At 49.9% G+C, this 17,500-nt stretch overlaps 3 protein-coding genes across 7 annotated transcripts in view; 2 read left to right on the top strand and 1 right to left on the bottom strand.

Moving 5' to 3' along the window:
• The window catches only part of LOC125953593 (ubiquitin-like modifier-activating enzyme 1), a 7,314-nt gene extending 3,306 nt beyond the window's left edge, over positions 1-4,008 (top strand). For both annotated transcript variants that reach the window (XM_049683252.1, XM_049683253.1), the window contains exons 3-7: positions 1-1,005; positions 1,272-1,523; positions 1,605-1,913; positions 1,989-2,374; positions 2,447-4,008. The exon at positions 1-1,005 is cut by the window's left edge and continues 45 nt beyond it. In XM_049683252.1, the coding sequence (XP_049539209.1) occupies positions 1-1,005; positions 1,272-1,523; positions 1,605-1,913; positions 1,989-2,374; positions 2,447-2,861 (2,367 nt within the window). In that variant the 3' untranslated portion in view covers positions 2,862-4,008. The remainder of the gene's footprint in view (positions 1,006-1,271; positions 1,524-1,604; positions 1,914-1,988; positions 2,375-2,446) is intronic.
• A 403-nt stretch (positions 4,009-4,411) lies between these two features.
• LOC125953607 (uncharacterized) lies at positions 4,412-8,279 on the top strand. 4 transcript variants are annotated; one of them, XM_049683286.1, is made up of 6 exons: positions 4,412-4,795; positions 4,889-5,986; positions 6,078-6,359; positions 6,433-6,623; positions 6,709-7,738; positions 7,984-8,279. In XM_049683286.1, exons 3-6 carry the CDS (start codon positions 6,231-6,233, stop codon positions 8,245-8,247), a joined length of 1,614 nt encoding a protein of 537 aa, XP_049539243.1. In that variant the 5' UTR covers positions 4,412-4,795; positions 4,889-5,986; positions 6,078-6,230; the 3' UTR covers positions 8,248-8,279. The 4 variants fall into 4 exon arrangements, with proteins under 4 accessions (XP_049539243.1, XP_049539245.1, XP_049539244.1 ...); XM_049683288.1 differs by lacking the exon at positions 4,889-5,986 and having other exon boundaries at positions 4,412-4,641; XM_049683287.1 differs by having other exon boundaries at positions 4,412-5,264.
• Positions 8,280-8,309: 30 nt separating this feature from the next.
• LOC125953599 (matrix metalloproteinase-2) overlaps positions 8,310-17,500 on the bottom strand; it is a 183,383-nt gene continuing 174,192 nt past the window's right edge. The window contains exons 4-7 of the mRNA XM_049683267.1: positions 10,088-10,377; positions 9,210-10,007; positions 8,962-9,121; positions 8,310-8,881 (exon numbers count right to left, since the gene is read on the bottom strand). Coding sequence (XP_049539224.1) covers positions 8,503-8,881; positions 8,962-9,121; positions 9,210-10,007; positions 10,088-10,377 — 1,627 coding nt within the window. The 3' untranslated portion in view covers positions 8,310-8,502. The remainder of the gene's footprint in view (positions 8,882-8,961; positions 9,122-9,209; positions 10,008-10,087; positions 10,378-17,500) is intronic.

Below are 17,500 nucleotides of genomic sequence, written 5' to 3'. Positions count from 1 at the left end.
AAGGTGCTTGGACCGTACACGTTCAGCATTGGAGATACGACGAAGCTAAGCCCGTACGTGCGCGGTGGAATTGTGACCCAGGTGAAAATGTCGAAGCAAATGACATTCAAGTCGCTGGCCGAGGCCGAAAATGCACCGGAATTCATTATGGCCGACTTCTCCAAGTGGGATCACCCAGCAAACACGCAGATCGCTTTCACCGTGCTTGGGCGTTACCAGGAAAAGAACGGGCGTTTGCCCCGGCCCTGGAACAAGGCTGATGCAGCCGAGTTTGTTGAGCTGTGCAAGGAGCGCGCAAAGGAGATGTCGCTCGAGGAAGTCAACGAATCGATGCTGCTGACGTTCGCAAAAGTATGCTCGGGCGATTTGTGCCCGATGAACGGAGCCATCGGTGGCATTACGGCGCAGGAAGTTATGAAGGCGTGTACCGGCAAGTTTACGCCGATCTATCAATACTTCTGCTTCGACGCAGTCGAGTGTCTGCCGGAGGCGGAACTTACCGAGGAAGAGTGCTCTCCTTCCGGATCGCGGTACGATGGCCAGATCGCAGTGTTTGGTCGCAAGTTCCAGGAGGTGCTGGGTGGGCTGAAGTACTTCATCGTGGGAGCTGGTGCAATCGGGTGCGAGCTGCTGAAAAACTTTGCCATGATCGGTGTAGCGTCCCGCGGAGATGGCGAAATCATCGTAACCGACATGGATCTGATCGAGAAGAGCAACCTGAATCGGCAGTTCCTCTTCCGACCGCACGATGTTCAGCAGCCCAAATCACGAGTCGCGGCCCAGGCTGTGAAGCGCATGAATGGAGAAATCCGAGTAACGGCCCACGAGAATCGTGTTGGGCCGGAAACGGAACGGTTCTACGATGATACGTTCTTTAACCGTCTGGACGGTGTGGCGAACGCGCTCGACAACATCGACGCTCGTATCTACATGGATCGTCGTTGCGTGTACTATCGCAAGCCGCTGCTGGAATCGGGAACGCTTGGAACACTGGGAAACATTCAGGTGAGAGGACCAGCATGGGAAACAGTCATGATTGCCATGAACCTGTTCTCCATGAGACACGATCTTATGATTTCACGATCCGTGTCTTGATAAGCAACAGGAAAATCAAGAAGTCGTTCGACTTCCGATCATCAATCAATGACTACGCTTCTTGGTTCGCAACGGAAGCGATAATGTATTAATTGATGGCACAGTCTTACATCGGATTGATGAGGTTCGTTGTCGTATTTGACGATTGTGTATAACCAACGTTTCTTTCATTGCAGGTTGTGGTGCCATTCTTAACCGAATCGTACAGCTCATCGCAGGATCCCCCAGAGAAAACCATCCCGATATGCACGCTTAAGAACTTCCCGAACGCAATCGAACACACACTGCAATGGGCACGCGACACGTTCGAAGGCATTTTCAAGCAGGCTGCAGAAAATGCTGCCCAGTACATTACCGATCCGACCTTCATCGAGCGTACCCTGAAGCTACCGGGCGTTCAACCACTCGAAGCTCTTGAATCCGTCAAGGTAAGAATTTCGTTGGATGGTGGTTGATGTTGATGTTTGTGAGATGATCATGACCAATTGTGACACAATTCCTCTTTGCAGAAAGCATTAATCGATGAGAGACCGAAAATGTTTGAAGATTGCGTTAAGTGGGCCAGGGTGCATTTCGAGGAGCAGTACTCGAACCAAATCCGCCAGCTGCTGTTCAATTTCCCTCCGGATCAAACCAGCTCAACCGGACAACCTTTCTGGTCGGGTCCGAAGCGTCTACCTGAGGCGATCGATTTCGATCCGGACAATTCGTTGCACCTGGATTATGTGCATGCGACCGCAAATCTGAAAGCCGAAGTGTACGGTATTCCGCAGCAGCGCAACCGAGATATCGTGCGCAAGATGGTGATGAATGTAGAGGTAAGGTGTGCGGTAAACGGCAGCAGCATGAAGCATTGTGATTGATTGCGCCGCTTTTAATCTTTTTCCCTGTAGGTTCCGAAGTTTGTGCCACGCTCTGGTGTAAAGATTGCGGTAACGGATGCGGCGCTGCAAGCGGAAGAGAATGGCGGTGGTGGTGGTATGGGTGGCGATCCGGATATGGATCCGGACCGCATTAGCCGACTGCAAAGCGAGCTGGCCTCACTGGGCCGTCCCGATTTCACGATCACACCGCTCGAGTTCGAGAAGGATGATGATAACAACCTGCACATGGACTTCATTGTGGCTGCCTCGAATCTGCGCGCTGCCAATTACAAAATTCCTCCAGCCGATCGGCACAAATCGAAGCTGATCGCTGGTAAAATCATGCCGGCCATTGCTACCACGACGTCGCTCGTAGCTGGTTGTGCTTTGCTGGAGCTCTACAAGCTGGCTCAAGGGTAAGGCGACAACACAGACCTACACAGCACCAGGGACGTGATTGATCTCACGATGTGGAATGTTCTTTTCAGATTCAATGTGCTGGAACGCTTCAAGAACGGCTTCCTTAATCTGGCTCTGCCGTTCTTTACCTTCTCCGAGCCGATCCAGGCGAAGAAATCGACGTACTACGATAAAGAGTGGACGCTGTGGGATCGATTCGAAGTGAAGGGTGAACTGACGCTGCAGGAGTTCCTTGATTACTTCGAACGGGAGCATAAGCTTAAGATAACGATGCTCTCCCAGGGTGTTTGCATGCTGTACGCATTCTTCATGACTAAGCAGAAGCAGCAGGAGCGCCTCAATCTGCCCATGTCCGAGGTTGTCCGGAAGGTGTCTAAGAAGAGCATTGAACCGCACGTGCGTGCGCTCGTGTTCGAGATCTGCTGCAATGATGAAGAAGGCGAGGACGTCGAAGTACCTTACGTACGCTACGTGTTGCCCTAAAGTTTTGTCTCGGATCGGATGGTGACTAGCATGAGAGAAAGAGGAATGGGATGCGCAGGAATAGATATAATAGATTGCTGTGTCTATGTCTGTATGTGCGTGCGTTCGCGTGAGCGACCGCGTGCAATTGTGTGTGACAGGGATTTAACCGAAAGGCAGATAAACACGTGCGTACAAAGGCTTGGCCGAAGCCGCGGATGAAATTGAAGTCGATATCTAATGCGGATTACAGATCTTACGCGAGAACATGAACATGTTCGCACATGCACACAGGTTTTCATACTGAATTAGGCGTTGGAATAGGAATGTGGGATTAGCAAAGTGCATTAATGAAACAACACTTTCCGGTAATGGATATGGACCCAGAGCGCTCTGACCATCAACTGTACTCTGTGTATGCAGTGTGTGAAGCACTTTTCGAACCTTTTTGTCTCGTGAGTATCGCTTAGTATTTATTCGTATCGATATTTCTAAATTCCTGTCCTCTGGTGTGCGAGAAAGAGAGGGAAATGATCCAATTTTGTTAAATAGAAGAAGCGAAGCTTTTTTCAATTTATGTATTGCTGTACTTTGTTTTTACAAGAAAATTCCTTTCTTACAATTCTTGCGAGGCGTTCGTCTTATGGAAATTCGATGCTAGGTAACAGCAGGATAGTGTTTCGTGTAGGGACGACCCAGGCACACATACATATATAAATATATACATATATAGATAGGGAAGCTCATGAGGGCCAGCAGGATTAGCCTTAAAAGCGGCGGCAAATGTCAATGTGCTCTCCCGGAGCTGTTCTCCGTTATGCGTGAAATTTGAATTTTGAATAGTAGATTCCCCGATCACACGGCAGGCCCATTATGGTGTCTCGTCAATCCGTTACTAATGCTGGGCCTTTCTCCGGTACAGCGCTTCTGAAGCGTTCATTTCAACCATCGAACATCCAATTTGGCTGCTAACTGGCCCCAAACGATTCCCGCGATCCAACCACAAAAACACAGTTTAGCTATGCTAGGTGGGAACTATTATGATTACAATTACCGCCTCCCCCGTCATCCCCTCGAATGGGCCGCGTGAAGCGACAGAGAGAAAATGTATGGAATAAAATTTAAATATATTTTAATTGAAAGCAAACGAATCTGTCACTGTCTGTGCGTTGGGCCCATGGGAACCAAACAATGATCTAGCGAAAGAACCTAACCCAATTTTATTAATCCCATCTATCGTTTTAGTGCGACCAAATAATCACGAAACAATTTGTGCAAATTGGCTTCGATTCGTAGTTCCAATTGAAATTGATCCCTTTCTAGATTTTCGTTCGAACACAGCGCGTATTGTAAACTCCCTAGAACGCTTGGAGTCTTGTCAGAATGCAAACAAAATGCATTTTGGTAGTAGATCGAGTGATCTTGCGATCATACTGCTATGGACAGAACTGTATGGTGATTATCACGCTACGCTGGTAGACGCTGCAACGACGACGATGATCACTTGCCTTGTTGTTGCTAAGCCTTGTTGCTGAGTATTTGACGACGCTGACTCAACCTCTTCCCTCCATCAAAGCAGTATCAATATTCTCCCTCCTAAAATCATCCATCATTGGTGACTATCAGGGCAAGTCAATTTATAATTTACAGCTAAAATCAGTGTCACTTTAAATCGTTAACCAAACTCCCCTGTCGTGTAATGTGTGGGTGGTGGTACAGGGTGTTTTGCCAATAATTGATTGATCAGTACAGTAGCGGGGGTTGATACGTCGGGAATCATTAGCGAGTGACTATTGTGGTGGTACGATTAAACCCTCTACGACAATGTTTGCACTTCCGACATGGATGATAAATGAACGGAGCGAGTAACAGTGAAAACGATAACGCCTTGGAATAGAGCTCTCTGTGGCTGTGACCGCTTCCCAGCGCAGCATCTTCTCCAGCACTTTGATTTCGTGAGCATAAGCATAAACAAAAGATGGATTGTGTATTTTATGGTGCCTACTCTAACCTCGATCGTTTATGCTTTGCTTTACATTACTTTGTAGGACGGTTGGATGCTTGAGTTCTAGTTTTTTTTCTCTTTCCCTTACGGCCGTAGCAGACGACAATCTAGAACCACACTTTGTCTCGGAGCATACGAACGTGTCTTGCCCTAAGTAAGCCGCGAACGCCACAGTCAGTAGGCAGAGTGCTATGATCAAAGAGTTTTGCGTTTTCTAGTTTGAACTCCGCTCACTTCGATCTGTTTGAATAGTTTGATCGGTGCCGGGAAATTAGATTGTACTTCAAGAAAGCAAGACGGACAACTGATGGCGCCTTGCTTCGAAGAGGGCTACACGGTGGATGTTGTGGATGATTGACTCCCGTTGTTAGTGTGTCATGATAACGTCGATCCTACAATCCACGCCGCTGCGACATAAAGTGTGATATCCAATATCGCTGAATCGTTTGCCGCCCCCTCCCGGCCCGAGTGGATGGTCAAAGATAGCTGGACAACGTAATCTTCCGTGTTCAAATTAGAAGCAAGCGAATGTCCAAAACTTGATAAGCCCTCGCCCTGCAATTCTAGCCTGGAGGGAGAAACAGGTGGAAATCGCACAAGTTGTTATCTTTTATCACGATCGTCGCCCCCGGCAGTCCGGTTCAAGCTGCTGCCAATAAAATCGTCGTCATCGTCAGCATACCATGTACCAGCCATGAACATGGCGTCGTTGACTCCCGGGAACAAAGTGTCGAAAACTTTGCTGCATGGCTGTAAAATGTAGTTATCTTTCCCGGCCAAACCCTGCCAGGGCGCGATAAGGTGGATTGGGTGCGGGATGCATTCGCCAATACACAGCGGACTAGGCGTTTAAGGTTAGGTTCACGGTGCGGTATGGCAGTTCCGTTTTAGAGCTTGAATACACAGGACACAGGATCGTGCAGATCGCTCTGGAAGTCGCGTGTTTTTTGTGTGGTGTTTATCTAGACGAAGACCTTGTTGCTGATGGTGAATCACTGCATCTCTATCTTATCGATAAGCAGCGCAGACTTCCGCCTCCACGGGGGTCTAATTCCGAGTGTATCCAGTCCCCCGAGGACCCTGGAACGACCTTACAGGGGCGGTATGGACAATTCCATTGATTGCTGAAATAGATAAGCATGTAAGCGAAGGGTTGTGCGACGACCAAACCCTTCTTCCCTAGTTAGTGCTTATTTACCAGCGTTTCTTTCTCTGTTTTTTTCCAATCCCAGTACACTGAGCAGTGCTTAAAGTCGTGTTTTCAGCCTACTGGGTACTAAGAAGGGAATTGTGTTTTATTGTGTGTATATCCCAGCGGTGTTTAAATTACTATTGGCAACGGAAGTGGCAGCTAGGAGCTGCTGCTTGTAAATCGTGCTCAGGAGATGGAGATCGAACGGCTGAAATGCAAACGTTGTGGCAAGTTCCCGGATGGCGAGGTAGTACAGTGTACGGCGAAGGAGCATATCGTGTGTGTGCCGTGCATGGTATCCCAGAAAACGAACCTCTGTGTGGTAGGTATCCGCCGATGAGCTGACCGACAGTTGATGCTAGCTTTTCATAGCACACCAATTTCCTTCGATGCAGTGTGGGGCAAAGCTGAGCGAGAAAAGGCAACGGAACCCGATCGAGCAGCTACTGCAGCACGCCAAGACCAGCTGTCGGTATGAGGAGAACGGTTGTACCTGGCAGTTTACGGCCACCGAGATGGACAGCCATGTGGAGGAGTGTAAGTTTCGTCCCTACCGATGCATCACCTCAACGCTGAACGTATTGCAGTAAGTAGCAGGCGGCGCCCAAGTCCCAGTCCCAAACGACTCCATGGCTTGCTTTAACGAACGCTCGTTCTCTCTCTACACACAGGTGCGAATGGATTGGGTTGCAGCACGAAATCGAAAAGCATTTGCTCGAGCAGCACAAGGAACTGGGACCGGTGTTTCGGTTCCGTGAATCGTCCTCGCTCGTCTTCTGCGATAACATCTCCATCGGTGGGCTGAAGCTGGTGGACGCGTTCAGTAAGCACTTTTTGTTTTACTTCTTCTCGGACGCCGATCGTGGCACGATCTGCTTTCTGATGATCTACTTCGGGCGTCACGAGGAATCGGATCAATATTGCTACGAGCTCGAGATACGATCTCTACCGATTGCCCCACCACCGGAACAATCGGCCACACCGACGAAAGACGCTACATCCGGTCCGGCATCTGAAGAACGGCCGGCTATGGTTCGTAGCGTCAAGTTCGTCGAGCGATGCTACTCGGATTCCGAAAACTTGACCGAAGTGATCGAGGATGAACGGTGTATCGCCCTGTCGCATCAGCAGGTCCGCAACTATCTACACAAAGGGAAGCTGTACTTTACCTTTAAGGTTCGCAAGATTTTCGAACCAGGTCGCGAGCGTAATTTATCGGAATCAGCGGCTACGGTGGCCATGGCAGATAACTCATCGGCGGCGGGTGCTGCGGCAGGAGCAACGGGCACAAAACCTAAACCTAAACCACCGCCGTTTGTGTTTCCGAATAAGGGAAAACTCGCTCCGAACACGAAACGATCGGGTGGTCTAGCAGTGGCCTCTGGAGCGGCCTCATCGTCCTCGTCCGCTTCCTCGAAGAGTGGTAGTGGTGGGGGTGGCGGTGGTGGATCTCGACCCATCTCGGGCGGCTCAACCCCAATTGATGGTCCACCACTACCGAGTCCGGGGATAATGCGTTCTCCATCATCCGCCTCGACAGTTGCTCTCGGCTCGCAAGGGCATGAGTCATTGTCATCGAGGAACAGTGGCTGCAGCTCGTACTCCTCCATCAACAAGGTGGTCGTAGTGGGACTGCATTCTCCATTTGAAAAGCCTGAAAACTCTCCACTAATGACGCCGTCGATCAACAAACACGAAGTGGTAAGTGGCCATACGTTTGGCCAGGTGCTTCGCAAGCACCGCAATCAGCGTGGTGGTGATGGTCGTGGTGGATGGAAACCGTGAACCGTGTTCGCTTCGCTTCACTTGTCCGTGTCCACGCTTTATGTCGATGTAATATCTGTCACTCTGTCCCGCTACGGTACTTGTCGTGTTTGAATCTCTTCTGAATTATTTCTACTGACCTGGAACACAATTTCTACGAATCCCCATTCCCTATTCGATAGCCACCGACCTGGATGGCGAGCAGTACGACCGCCACGTATCAGATCAACAGCCAGTTCCATCGTTCGTATAGCCTCAATCAGGAGGTCTACCAGGACCCTATGGTCAAAGCCTGCATCCGGAACGTGGGACCTCGGGTGGCGGAAAATACGCCTAGCCATGCCATCCAACCGTACAAGGTGAAAGATGATCGCGGATACATTCTTCGCCATCCAACAAATAGTTTGTTTAAACCGCATCTGGCGCACCGACAGTGTCCTCGATAATAAACTATTCTTTCACATTTCGCTTCCTGGGTCAAGTTAAGCAGTCGTTCGGAATTTGTTCTTTGTTTTATTTAATATTCCTCCGTAGGTAGGTTCGAGAGGGGTCTATACAGTCTGTCCTTATTGATTGAATTACGATAAAAAGTACGTTGCATTGCGAAGCATCCGCAATAGAGGGTAAATTAAAGGGTATGTCATGATGTTTTGAAGACGAAGAGGGGGTGTTATTGCACAATTGTCTATGGTGTAAGGGCGTTAGTGGTGCGCCGCAGCGATGAGCAGCGAAAGAAGCAATAGCACTACGTTGAAGGAGGACCACCGAGATGTACTTCGGCTCGTATCGATTCGAGGATGCAAATCGGGATCGGGCAAATCCGTTGGTTCGCTAGGATCATCGAGATCGTTCTGCACCTGGCGCTCGTTTGGACACCGCATCCACCGGGTAGCGCTCGGTTGCTGATCGCGCGACACTTGCATGCGCATATCGTTGAAGCGCCAGTAACCGAGACCCTTGAAGAAGTACGTTTTGCCGTCACTGTACTGGAAGGCCGCATCGATGTTGTACCCGATACCCTTCCAGATCGACATATCACGCGGATAGTCCAACTCGACCTTGTTGGTATCCTCATCGAACCTGCCAGCAAAAAAAAACAAAAAAACGCAATCATTAGAACCTTCTGTGGCTGGTGTCTGTGGTGGCAATGCGTTGATTACCTCCAGTATAGTCGGCCACTATAGAGATAGGTACGATTGTTGTGGCTCCAAACGAGTGCCGCATCGATTCGCTCGATGCTCTCCGGTAGCCCCAGATCCGTCAGGGGCCGTGGATAGCCCGGTTCGATCTTTTGCGAGTTGAACACAAAGTATTGTTTTCCTGTAATAAAAGGCAAAGTGGAGGAGTAAAGTTAGCTGCTCGAGTAGTCACGTGCTCACGTGGAAGCCGGCACACGCACGGCACATACCGATGAAGAAAATGATTTTCTGATACTTGTTCTCGTAGACCGTATCGATACGCTGGAAATCTTCCGGCAAACCGAAGAACAGCCGATTGATTTCGTAGGCCACCGGTGGCCGATGGGCTTCGACGACTCCATCACTCATTTTCTGCTGTTCCATACGCCACAGCCAGCGATCCTTGAAGACGAACAGTTCATTCCGGATCATGGTGATCGCGTCGAAGCTCGTGTTGCACGGATTCGGCGGGGTGGTTGGTCCATTATGATGCGTTCGTCGCGTAGGCGTTGCGGGACGATGATGCGGATGATGATGTTGCCGGTGATGGGGCGTTGCTGTTGCTGGGACCACCTGCGTTGTCGTATGATGTCTCGTAGGATGTCGATTACCGTACGACGGGAAGTATTCACGCGAGCGAGGCATCTCGGTAGTGGTGGTGGTGGTGGTGGTGGTGGTCGTGGTTCTAGGATAACTTGGAACTCGATTAGGATAACCCTCTCTCGGATGTCCTGGCACTCCCTTGCTAGGATAATGTGGCTTAGTGGTTGGCCGCGGTGGTGGTGTTGGTGCGACGGTCGTCGAGGTTGTGCTCGTGCGTGGCGTATGCCGTTCCGGATTTACACCGTATCGTTTCGACCGGGGTCCATAGATCGATTCAATGCCCAGTCGATCATCCTCCGGAATCGTATCCTTTCCACGGTACGAAATGTGATGCCATGGAAACATGATCGCATTCTGTTGGGATGAATGGCCCAACCCTAGCGAGTGTCCGAACTCGTGTAATGCCACGTCAAACAGTCGAGTTCCTTTGTGGAAAGAAGAATGAGAAGAAGAACATAAGTTTCGGTTCCCCGGGGGCGGAAGAGCATCTGCACCTTCGACTTACCTTCCGCATCAAGCGGTTCGTTGAGTAGCCACGATTCTTCCTCATCAAAGTGAGCATCGCCACCGATGCCGGAGCCAGGATAGAAGGCATGGGCAAGGATCTTCCCCGGACCATCAAAGTTGTAACCATCACCGTGGAATTTGCGCGCAAACATCACCTGAATGTCCGCCTCGGTGCTGTACACCTCCCGGAAGCTGATGTTGGCGTGCCGGGACCACAGATCGAGCGCTTCGTACAGGATTCGCCTGACTTGGCCCGCATCCAGCAAACCCATTGTTTGATTCACCAAACTGGAAAGCAAATAGAAGACAAGAAACAGTTGTTAGAAATGATTACTGGCGATAAAGCGGTATACGATGAGAGTGAGTCCGGGGGAAAGAGAAAATGATTCAAGAACATCCTTTCCATTTATCCAAAGTGCATTGAACGAGATCTCGGTGTTTATTTAAAATGTCGGATATGCTTCTATCCATCAATCAAACGCATCGCAGCAAGCGCTGGAAAATAGGATGTGCAGCAGGCGCACGTCACATAGATGTCACCTCGCGCGTACCAGACAACTACGAATGTAAAGTTAATAAAATTGAAGAAAAGTTTATTTTTTCCTCCTCCACATCGCCGTTTTTCTCTCCCTGCCTGCCGGTGTACTCCACCGATGTTGCAAACTCGAAACATCGTTATCTTCGACTTCTGTGGCCGGTGTTAGATGGCAAAGATAAATGTTCCGGTGCATCTTGCGCGCCACAGCGCAGGGCAGCGCTACTCTCTCTATCTCTTCCTCTCTCTCTTCTTCTCGTCCTCCCCCGCGGAATGACTGATGGACTGAAGATGAAAGTTGCGCTGCGCCACGACACGACGGACGACACGGGCATGGAGCAGCACACCGTGCGGCACGTAAATGGCGGAATGCAAATTCACTTTACCGTCATTAATGTCAGTGCCGGCGACGACGTCGACGAGCATGACGATGTCGAGACGGCTGAGGCCCGGAAATGAGTGGAAAGTGCAAATCTCGCATGATGGATGGGTTGCTGCGATGCGCGCCCCGTGGTGGTGTTATCCTTGCGAGAGAAGGTGTATGCATGTTACCGACGACCACGGCCGACCTGGCATGACTTTACCCCTTTTCTAAGCGGCCGTTGGACGTAATTTTCTTTGACGTTAAACTTTCATCAACGTTCCTAATTTCCGCCTTAAGGAGTTTGCCTTTTTGGTGCTCCATTTGGTAGCGGGTATGAGGTGGTGGGTATGGACGAACCATTCTCGGCCCGGATGACTCACACCGACGAGGGGTTTGTCACACGACCGTTAGTTCTGCCATTCATGTCAATGCTAAAGGAGTTTCCATTGTTGGCATACTCAACAATGAACACGCCACTTCCATTGAACGGGGTTTTGCTTGTGAGAGGAAAAGAAGTTCAACAAAGCAACAGTTGATTTGCGATTGGCTAGGGAATGCAATGGCATACTAGTGTTGGCACGTTCTAGTTACCTGACCAAAATGGCAGGCACGTACTTTGTAACGTAACGGATCTTTTCGGAAGCGTGATGCGGGAGGGGGGTTTGTAATTGAAAATTAACAAAATTATTATGCTCATTTGTTTTGCCTCGGGCAGGGGCTACCCTTTATGTTCTAGCGCGCGTTGGGGTTTCATTATGCCACAAATGGAACGGTGGATGCGGGCAACCGGGCTCAAGGTGCAAAGCATAATTTAAATGAAAACAAGCATCTGGCGCTGTGGTGTACCACCACCATCGCCACCATTTGCATTCGCCCTTCTCCGTGGGTAGTTCAACCGGAATCGTCCTTTAGGGATTTGAACACCCCCTGCCCGCGAGAAGGAGTATACTTTAGTAACGGGAAAATGGTTTATGTTGCCGCGTGAAGGGCGCACAAATCGTACACAAATACCAATTCATTTTTGCACACCTTCTACAATGCAATTAACACGCGCTCACATGCGTTCTCGCTCTCTCTTAGCTCTGCTCTGGTGGTTGGTATGCACAACCGTCGCAGGCGACATCAGACCCATCATCACCTGCCCATCATCATCCCCCATCACCGGGAGTATAGTGGCATTAGTGGGGCTGGAAAAACCCAGGGCCGGAATCAGACGGAATGGAAAAATCGTTTCATTTCCGCTGCAAATTGGAAAATCGCTTTCCGTCTAGAGCTAGACTGGCCAGCGACTGGCCTTTTCGTCCAGGAGCTGATAGCAGTGCTTACGCGGTGTCCTGTCAGCAGGTAGGTACGGGAATAAGGACTTCCTCCAATGGTGCTGCTGCTGGCGCTGCTGCGATGCTTTCAAATTGGATAACGTCGTAAAACCTTGATCAAATCTCACTATCCCTTCGTCTATGCACAGCGACGACCTTCGTTCTCTTTCTCCCTGTACCGTGGTGGTATATTAGTGGAATTTGCTGGCCTCGGCTTTCGAGCAAGGATTTTACCGTAAAAGCTATTCCAGTTTGATAGAAAGGACCAGAGGAGCTCTCGGACCAACCAACACCACAAGGGAGGACACTGTAAACGAACGCGAAACACACCCATACACCCTCGAGTCGAGTTTTGCCGTATTTTAATTCAGTAAATTTTAATTACATTCATTTATGACATGATACACGTCATCGTCATCGTCATCCTGGTCGTCGCATCGTTGGCGAACACTGTCATCATCATCATCATCATCATCATTGCCGGATCGTACTAACTTCCCGTCACAATCAGCATCATAACTGGATTGGGCGATCCCCTATGGAGCAGCGTTGGTTTTGAAGGGAAAGGGGAAGGGTGCAGAGGGTGCCATTTTGTCAACTTCCGGTAAAACGCAGAGGCCAGGCTCCCTGGTGGGTGCGTTACAACTAAAACGGTAAACTAGTGAAGCTTTCGAGGCCGGCGCTTGTTGTTTGTCGTGTACGAGAGCTGCGAGGGTACAACATGGCTCTGTGACACCCACCCCGTTAGATGGAACCCCCGGATCATGGAACATGGGAAACCAACGACACACATAAAAACGAATGAAAAAAAAAGGTGAAAGTTTGATCTCGGTCGTTGCCTCGTACCATGCTCGGTCGACACCATTTGCATGTTTATCGAAAACTGCGAGCACATGCATGGAGCGAGTCCTGCAAGAGCATACACTCCCGCACCTATACACTCCCTTCTCCCTCCCTCCCTCTCGGTGAAGGTGAAGTTGACTTTGAGCTAGCTCGATCGCTTGCTGGTTACACACACACACACACACGCGCGCGTCAACAGAATGGAGGAGAGTTCATGGCTAGGCCAGGATTGCGGCTCCCTTTTGTGAACAACGGTGTTATCAGCAGTAACACCCACTATATTCGGGCAAAACTTTGCCTCTCAAACTCGACCGAACCGGTCCCGTGTGCCGGTGGCGCACAATGGACGCGGCGCTCGTGTGCCCGTGTGGTGCAGGAAGGACGACGACGACGACGACGACATTGTTTTGCGCCTCACCAACTCACACACGGGCGCCGGGTTTTGCTGCTAATTTCGTGATAAACGATTATGGGAACCCGAGTGTTTGACATAATGAATGAATGACGGAACTGAGCTGTATTCTTCTTCTTTCTCTTCTTCTCCGCTTCGTTGTGACTTGTGACAGTCGACAGCGATGGACCCCCCTTTTTGCTTCCCATTCTGGGCCGTTAATTGAAAATGGTGTTCCATCCCAGCAGCCTATGTCAAGCGATTCGCAACAACGCACCGTGATATGCGCTTAGAAGGCCATGGCATGGCGAATGGCGCCTCATCCTAACTGCAATTTTAATGGATGCATTGGATTTTTTTTAATGAAAATCTTTTTGCAGTGTTCGAGTTTCTCTGTTTCCCCTCTGCAAAAGTAATCAAAAATGCGAGACTAAAAAACTAAACCAAAGATCCCACACAACTATGTATGCGAATACAAAATTCCGGTATGCATTTCCGAATGCAATTTAGTGTGGGCTGCTGCACTCCCGCTATCGCCGCTAGCTGCAACCTGTTAAATCCATCGCACGATTCTCCAGGGACCTCGTGCCCCCCCCCCCCCCCCCTCAACTAACGCGGGTGCGTGTAAAAGGGATCGAGCAGCAGCACGGTACGTGCCGGTGTCAGAGGTGAAGCGCGGATTATGCGCGCGAAATAGGTCGAGCGCGTTGAACGGAAAACAGTGATAACATTTCAAAATGTTTCCACCCACCCGGTCCGGCTGGGAGGAGGGATTGTTGCCGGTCGAGGGGGTCGCTTTGGTTATAAATGTGGCCACACGTACACACACACATACACACACACACGGCTCGGTGCGGTTTCATCGGTCGGGCACCAAATTCAAAAGTTCATTTTTCAGCTGATTCCACTGGAATGGCTCATCGCGAATCGTCTGCCTGACATTCGTGAAGAGGAATAGCAACTGCTGCTGCTGCTGCTGCTGCTGCTGGATGCATTTTGGACCGATTCTCTGGTACTTCTTTTCTTTGCTTGCTAGCACTCGCGTACTGGCAACTTTCGCACCTTTTTCCGGACGAACAGCCTGCTGTCATCGCTCACAAGCACACACACATACGCTTGCTGGGGAGCAAAAAATTCTAAGCACATTTTCATTCCCTTTCTGTCAAGCAGCGCATTCAGAGTATTCGGGTATCCGGAAAAGCTGCAGCTGCAGGGTGGTAGAGCGGGATAAAATGGCTTTCATGCGCTCATGGCGACGGCGCGTCAAACCTATGCGTTGGTTGACGGTTTCGAATGTGGTTACCACAAGCACCTGCTTCACTGGTATCCGGTCCTTGGGCATCATCATCCTTTTGACACCTTTCCAGGATGTCAGAATATCAATTGGGTTTTATAGGGTTTTTACCTTTTTCTTTCTGCAACCAAATATCCTCGTACTGCACCGTCAAATGTGTGCGTAGTTAATACGATTTTACTATAAAATACCATCTCACATGCCAAGAGGAAATTCTGGTGACTTTCCCCCGGCGCTAGGAATGTCAATATAAGCAAACTTTAACTGCCAATAATGGTGGCGTTGCTAGACATATCCGTCCGTCATATCTAAGACGGCTATGACGCCACATCACACTCCACATTCCGTTTCTTTTCGCCCGTTCCCGTTTCCCCTATTCTTCGTTAAACTGTTCATTTTGGCGCCATAAAAGAGTCCGTGTGTGTGTCTGTTGCCCTCAACAATAATTGAGAAGAACGGCCAGCCGGAGCCAGATGGCACAGTGGAACGGGTTTTCGTGAAGGACGTGGGCAAACTTTAGCTTAAAACAGCTAAAGGCGGCACTCATGAAGCGTGCATGTGCCCGTGCGGTGGTGGTTGGATGACTTTGAATTTATTGAGTTTACTGCAAAATTATACGAATTATGCATGCAATGACAATAAAAGGCTATGTGAGCATTCGTAACCCCGGTCGCCCGGGGTTGCGCCATCTCGCAGGCCTTTTCGCTTCGCTGAGTCCTTCTCATTTCCAACCAGAAAGGAACCAACTTTCTCATCGTCAAGCGTCACCTTCCCCCTCCCGGTGGGGTGGGAAAGTACAGACAAATAAAACAAGATATTCCTCTCTACTGACTCTCCTTAGTCCACCTTCTCTTCCGTAGCTTCTGTCGCTTAAACTAACGAAGCGTCATTTTGGAAAATCGATCGACAGGACAGGAAGAAGCGCCACTGCGGAGAAAGGAGTCTCTCGTTGTCGCTTCGTCGCGTTTGCGGTCTCGATCGATCGAGTGAAAAACAAACAAGACACATTTGTTGGCAATTTGTTAAATATATTTTCTTCAGCGTCTCCACTGTCTGCTTCGAAGACGATTTCACTGTGTCTTGTCTTGCAGTGTGGCGGGGTCGAGCCCACCCCCCATCCAACCCGGTCACAGCATAGAAAATCGTATAAAAACCTCCTCCTTCTTGTGTTGTGGCGTTCGAGCGACCTTCTTCGGCTTGCTGAACGGTAGGGTGGTCATCGCTAGGTTCTTATCGCATTTCGGGAAATCTATTCAGTTCATTCGTTAGACAAACCCCCCCCCCCTCTCGCACACAGACAACGACGGCGGTGGAGGCGCACTTGACGCGGTCACGAGAGACAATGCTAAAAGTGCCAAAAGTTAATGGTGCTCTTGTGTGGTGCCGGCGGCCAGCAAGTCAAGTTTTTTGGCATTGTTTCGGTTCGGTTCGGCGCGTCTTCCGCCTTCGAAGGGGGTTTTGCGCCATGCGTCCCGTGCGGGTTGGCTGTTTGGACGCACCATAATAGGATAAGTGTCGCCTCGTCCCACCGGCTGCTCGGGACTAATTTAATATCTTTTTCGGTTTCCTAGGGTTCGGCGCTTTGTGTGCCGCCGAAAATGTGGCTGACGATATCATCAATCAGTTCAGGAACCGGCACTCTCGGACACTCGCGGGATGGGCACACTTAAGTGGAGGGGCCGTCGGCGTTGCCATCTTGACTTCAGCAGCGATTTCTCGGATTGCAGCCGGATTTATGGCCGCTATTTGGCTGCACTGTGATTCTCCGGACACTTCATCACAAGCACGTTATGTTGGCCAATGCCACGTGCGTAAACCCCGTTTTATGCCGGGGATCCAAACCACAGAGAAAGGAACTCCCAATACCATTGCCATTGCTAATGAGAATGGAAGAGGGAAGAATGGTGGCGAACAGGCGTACCAGCTAACCACCAGACATGCCACAAGGCAAAAACACATACAAGCGAACCAAGTGAACCAAGCGATTTGGGTGGTTATCCCATTTTTCCAATTGTAAAACGAACCACAAACACGTGGCGTGTGTGCGGCTTACGTGGAAATGAATTGCAAGAAGTTCCAGCGGGGAAAAAAGGGTTTTCATTGCCATTGTTTTCGGGATGGTTCCCGTTTTGGGAACTGTCTGCGTGTACCAAATTGGAAAGATTTTTAGGGCTGGTTCTTCCCGGTAAGCGCTCTCGTTCGATTAGCTGGCGAATGCACGGAACTCCGTTGCTTATCTTTCGTGAGAAACGAAGAGCACATCAGCACTGCGGCTGGACCACCGATGTAACGGGGTGTGTGTGTGTGGTAAGATTATTGGTCATTATCCGAGTGCATCCACGTACCATCTACGATGGTCTGTGGCCTGAACTGTTGTTAGCCATTTCGGTTGATGCAATTGCATTCTCTGCTTCGTGTGCGCTTCATCGGCACCGTCTCGATGGCTGCTGTGCGAGTACGAGGAATGCAGTTTTTTCCGTAATGTCGGAGCTTACGTTGAACGAGACGTTGAACGGAAACGGAAACCAACAGCAGATATGGATCCGCTGCTGTTCCTTGTCCGAGACCCGAGATCCGTTGATTGGATTCACCCAAAGAGATCGGCGATTGAGGGAATTCCGGTGAAGGGATTGCAGGATTCTTTTTATCCAGCAGCCAGCAGCGCTTT

Source organism: Anopheles darlingi, chromosome 3, assembly GCF_943734745.1.
Source record: "Anopheles darlingi chromosome 3, idAnoDarlMG_H_01, whole genome shotgun sequence".
NCBI lineage: Eukaryota > Metazoa > Arthropoda > Insecta > Diptera > Culicidae > Anopheles > Anopheles darlingi.
This window is presented reverse-complemented; position numbering and strand designations above follow the sequence as displayed.

Excerpts from the sequence above, each read along its gene's own strand:
- LOC125953607 (XM_049683288.1), top strand. The coding sequence starts at position 6,231 with ATGGAGATCGAACGGCTGAAATGCAAACGTTGTGGCAAGTTCCCGGAT. Across the intron at positions 6,360-6,432 it reads AGAAAACGAACCTCTGTGTG|TGTGGGGCAAAGCTGAGCGA; the intron begins GTAGGTATCCGC and ends CCTTCGATGCAG. Across the intron at positions 7,739-7,983 it reads CGATCAACAAACACGAAGTG|CCACCGACCTGGATGGCGAG; the intron begins GTAAGTGGCCAT and ends CCTATTCGATAG.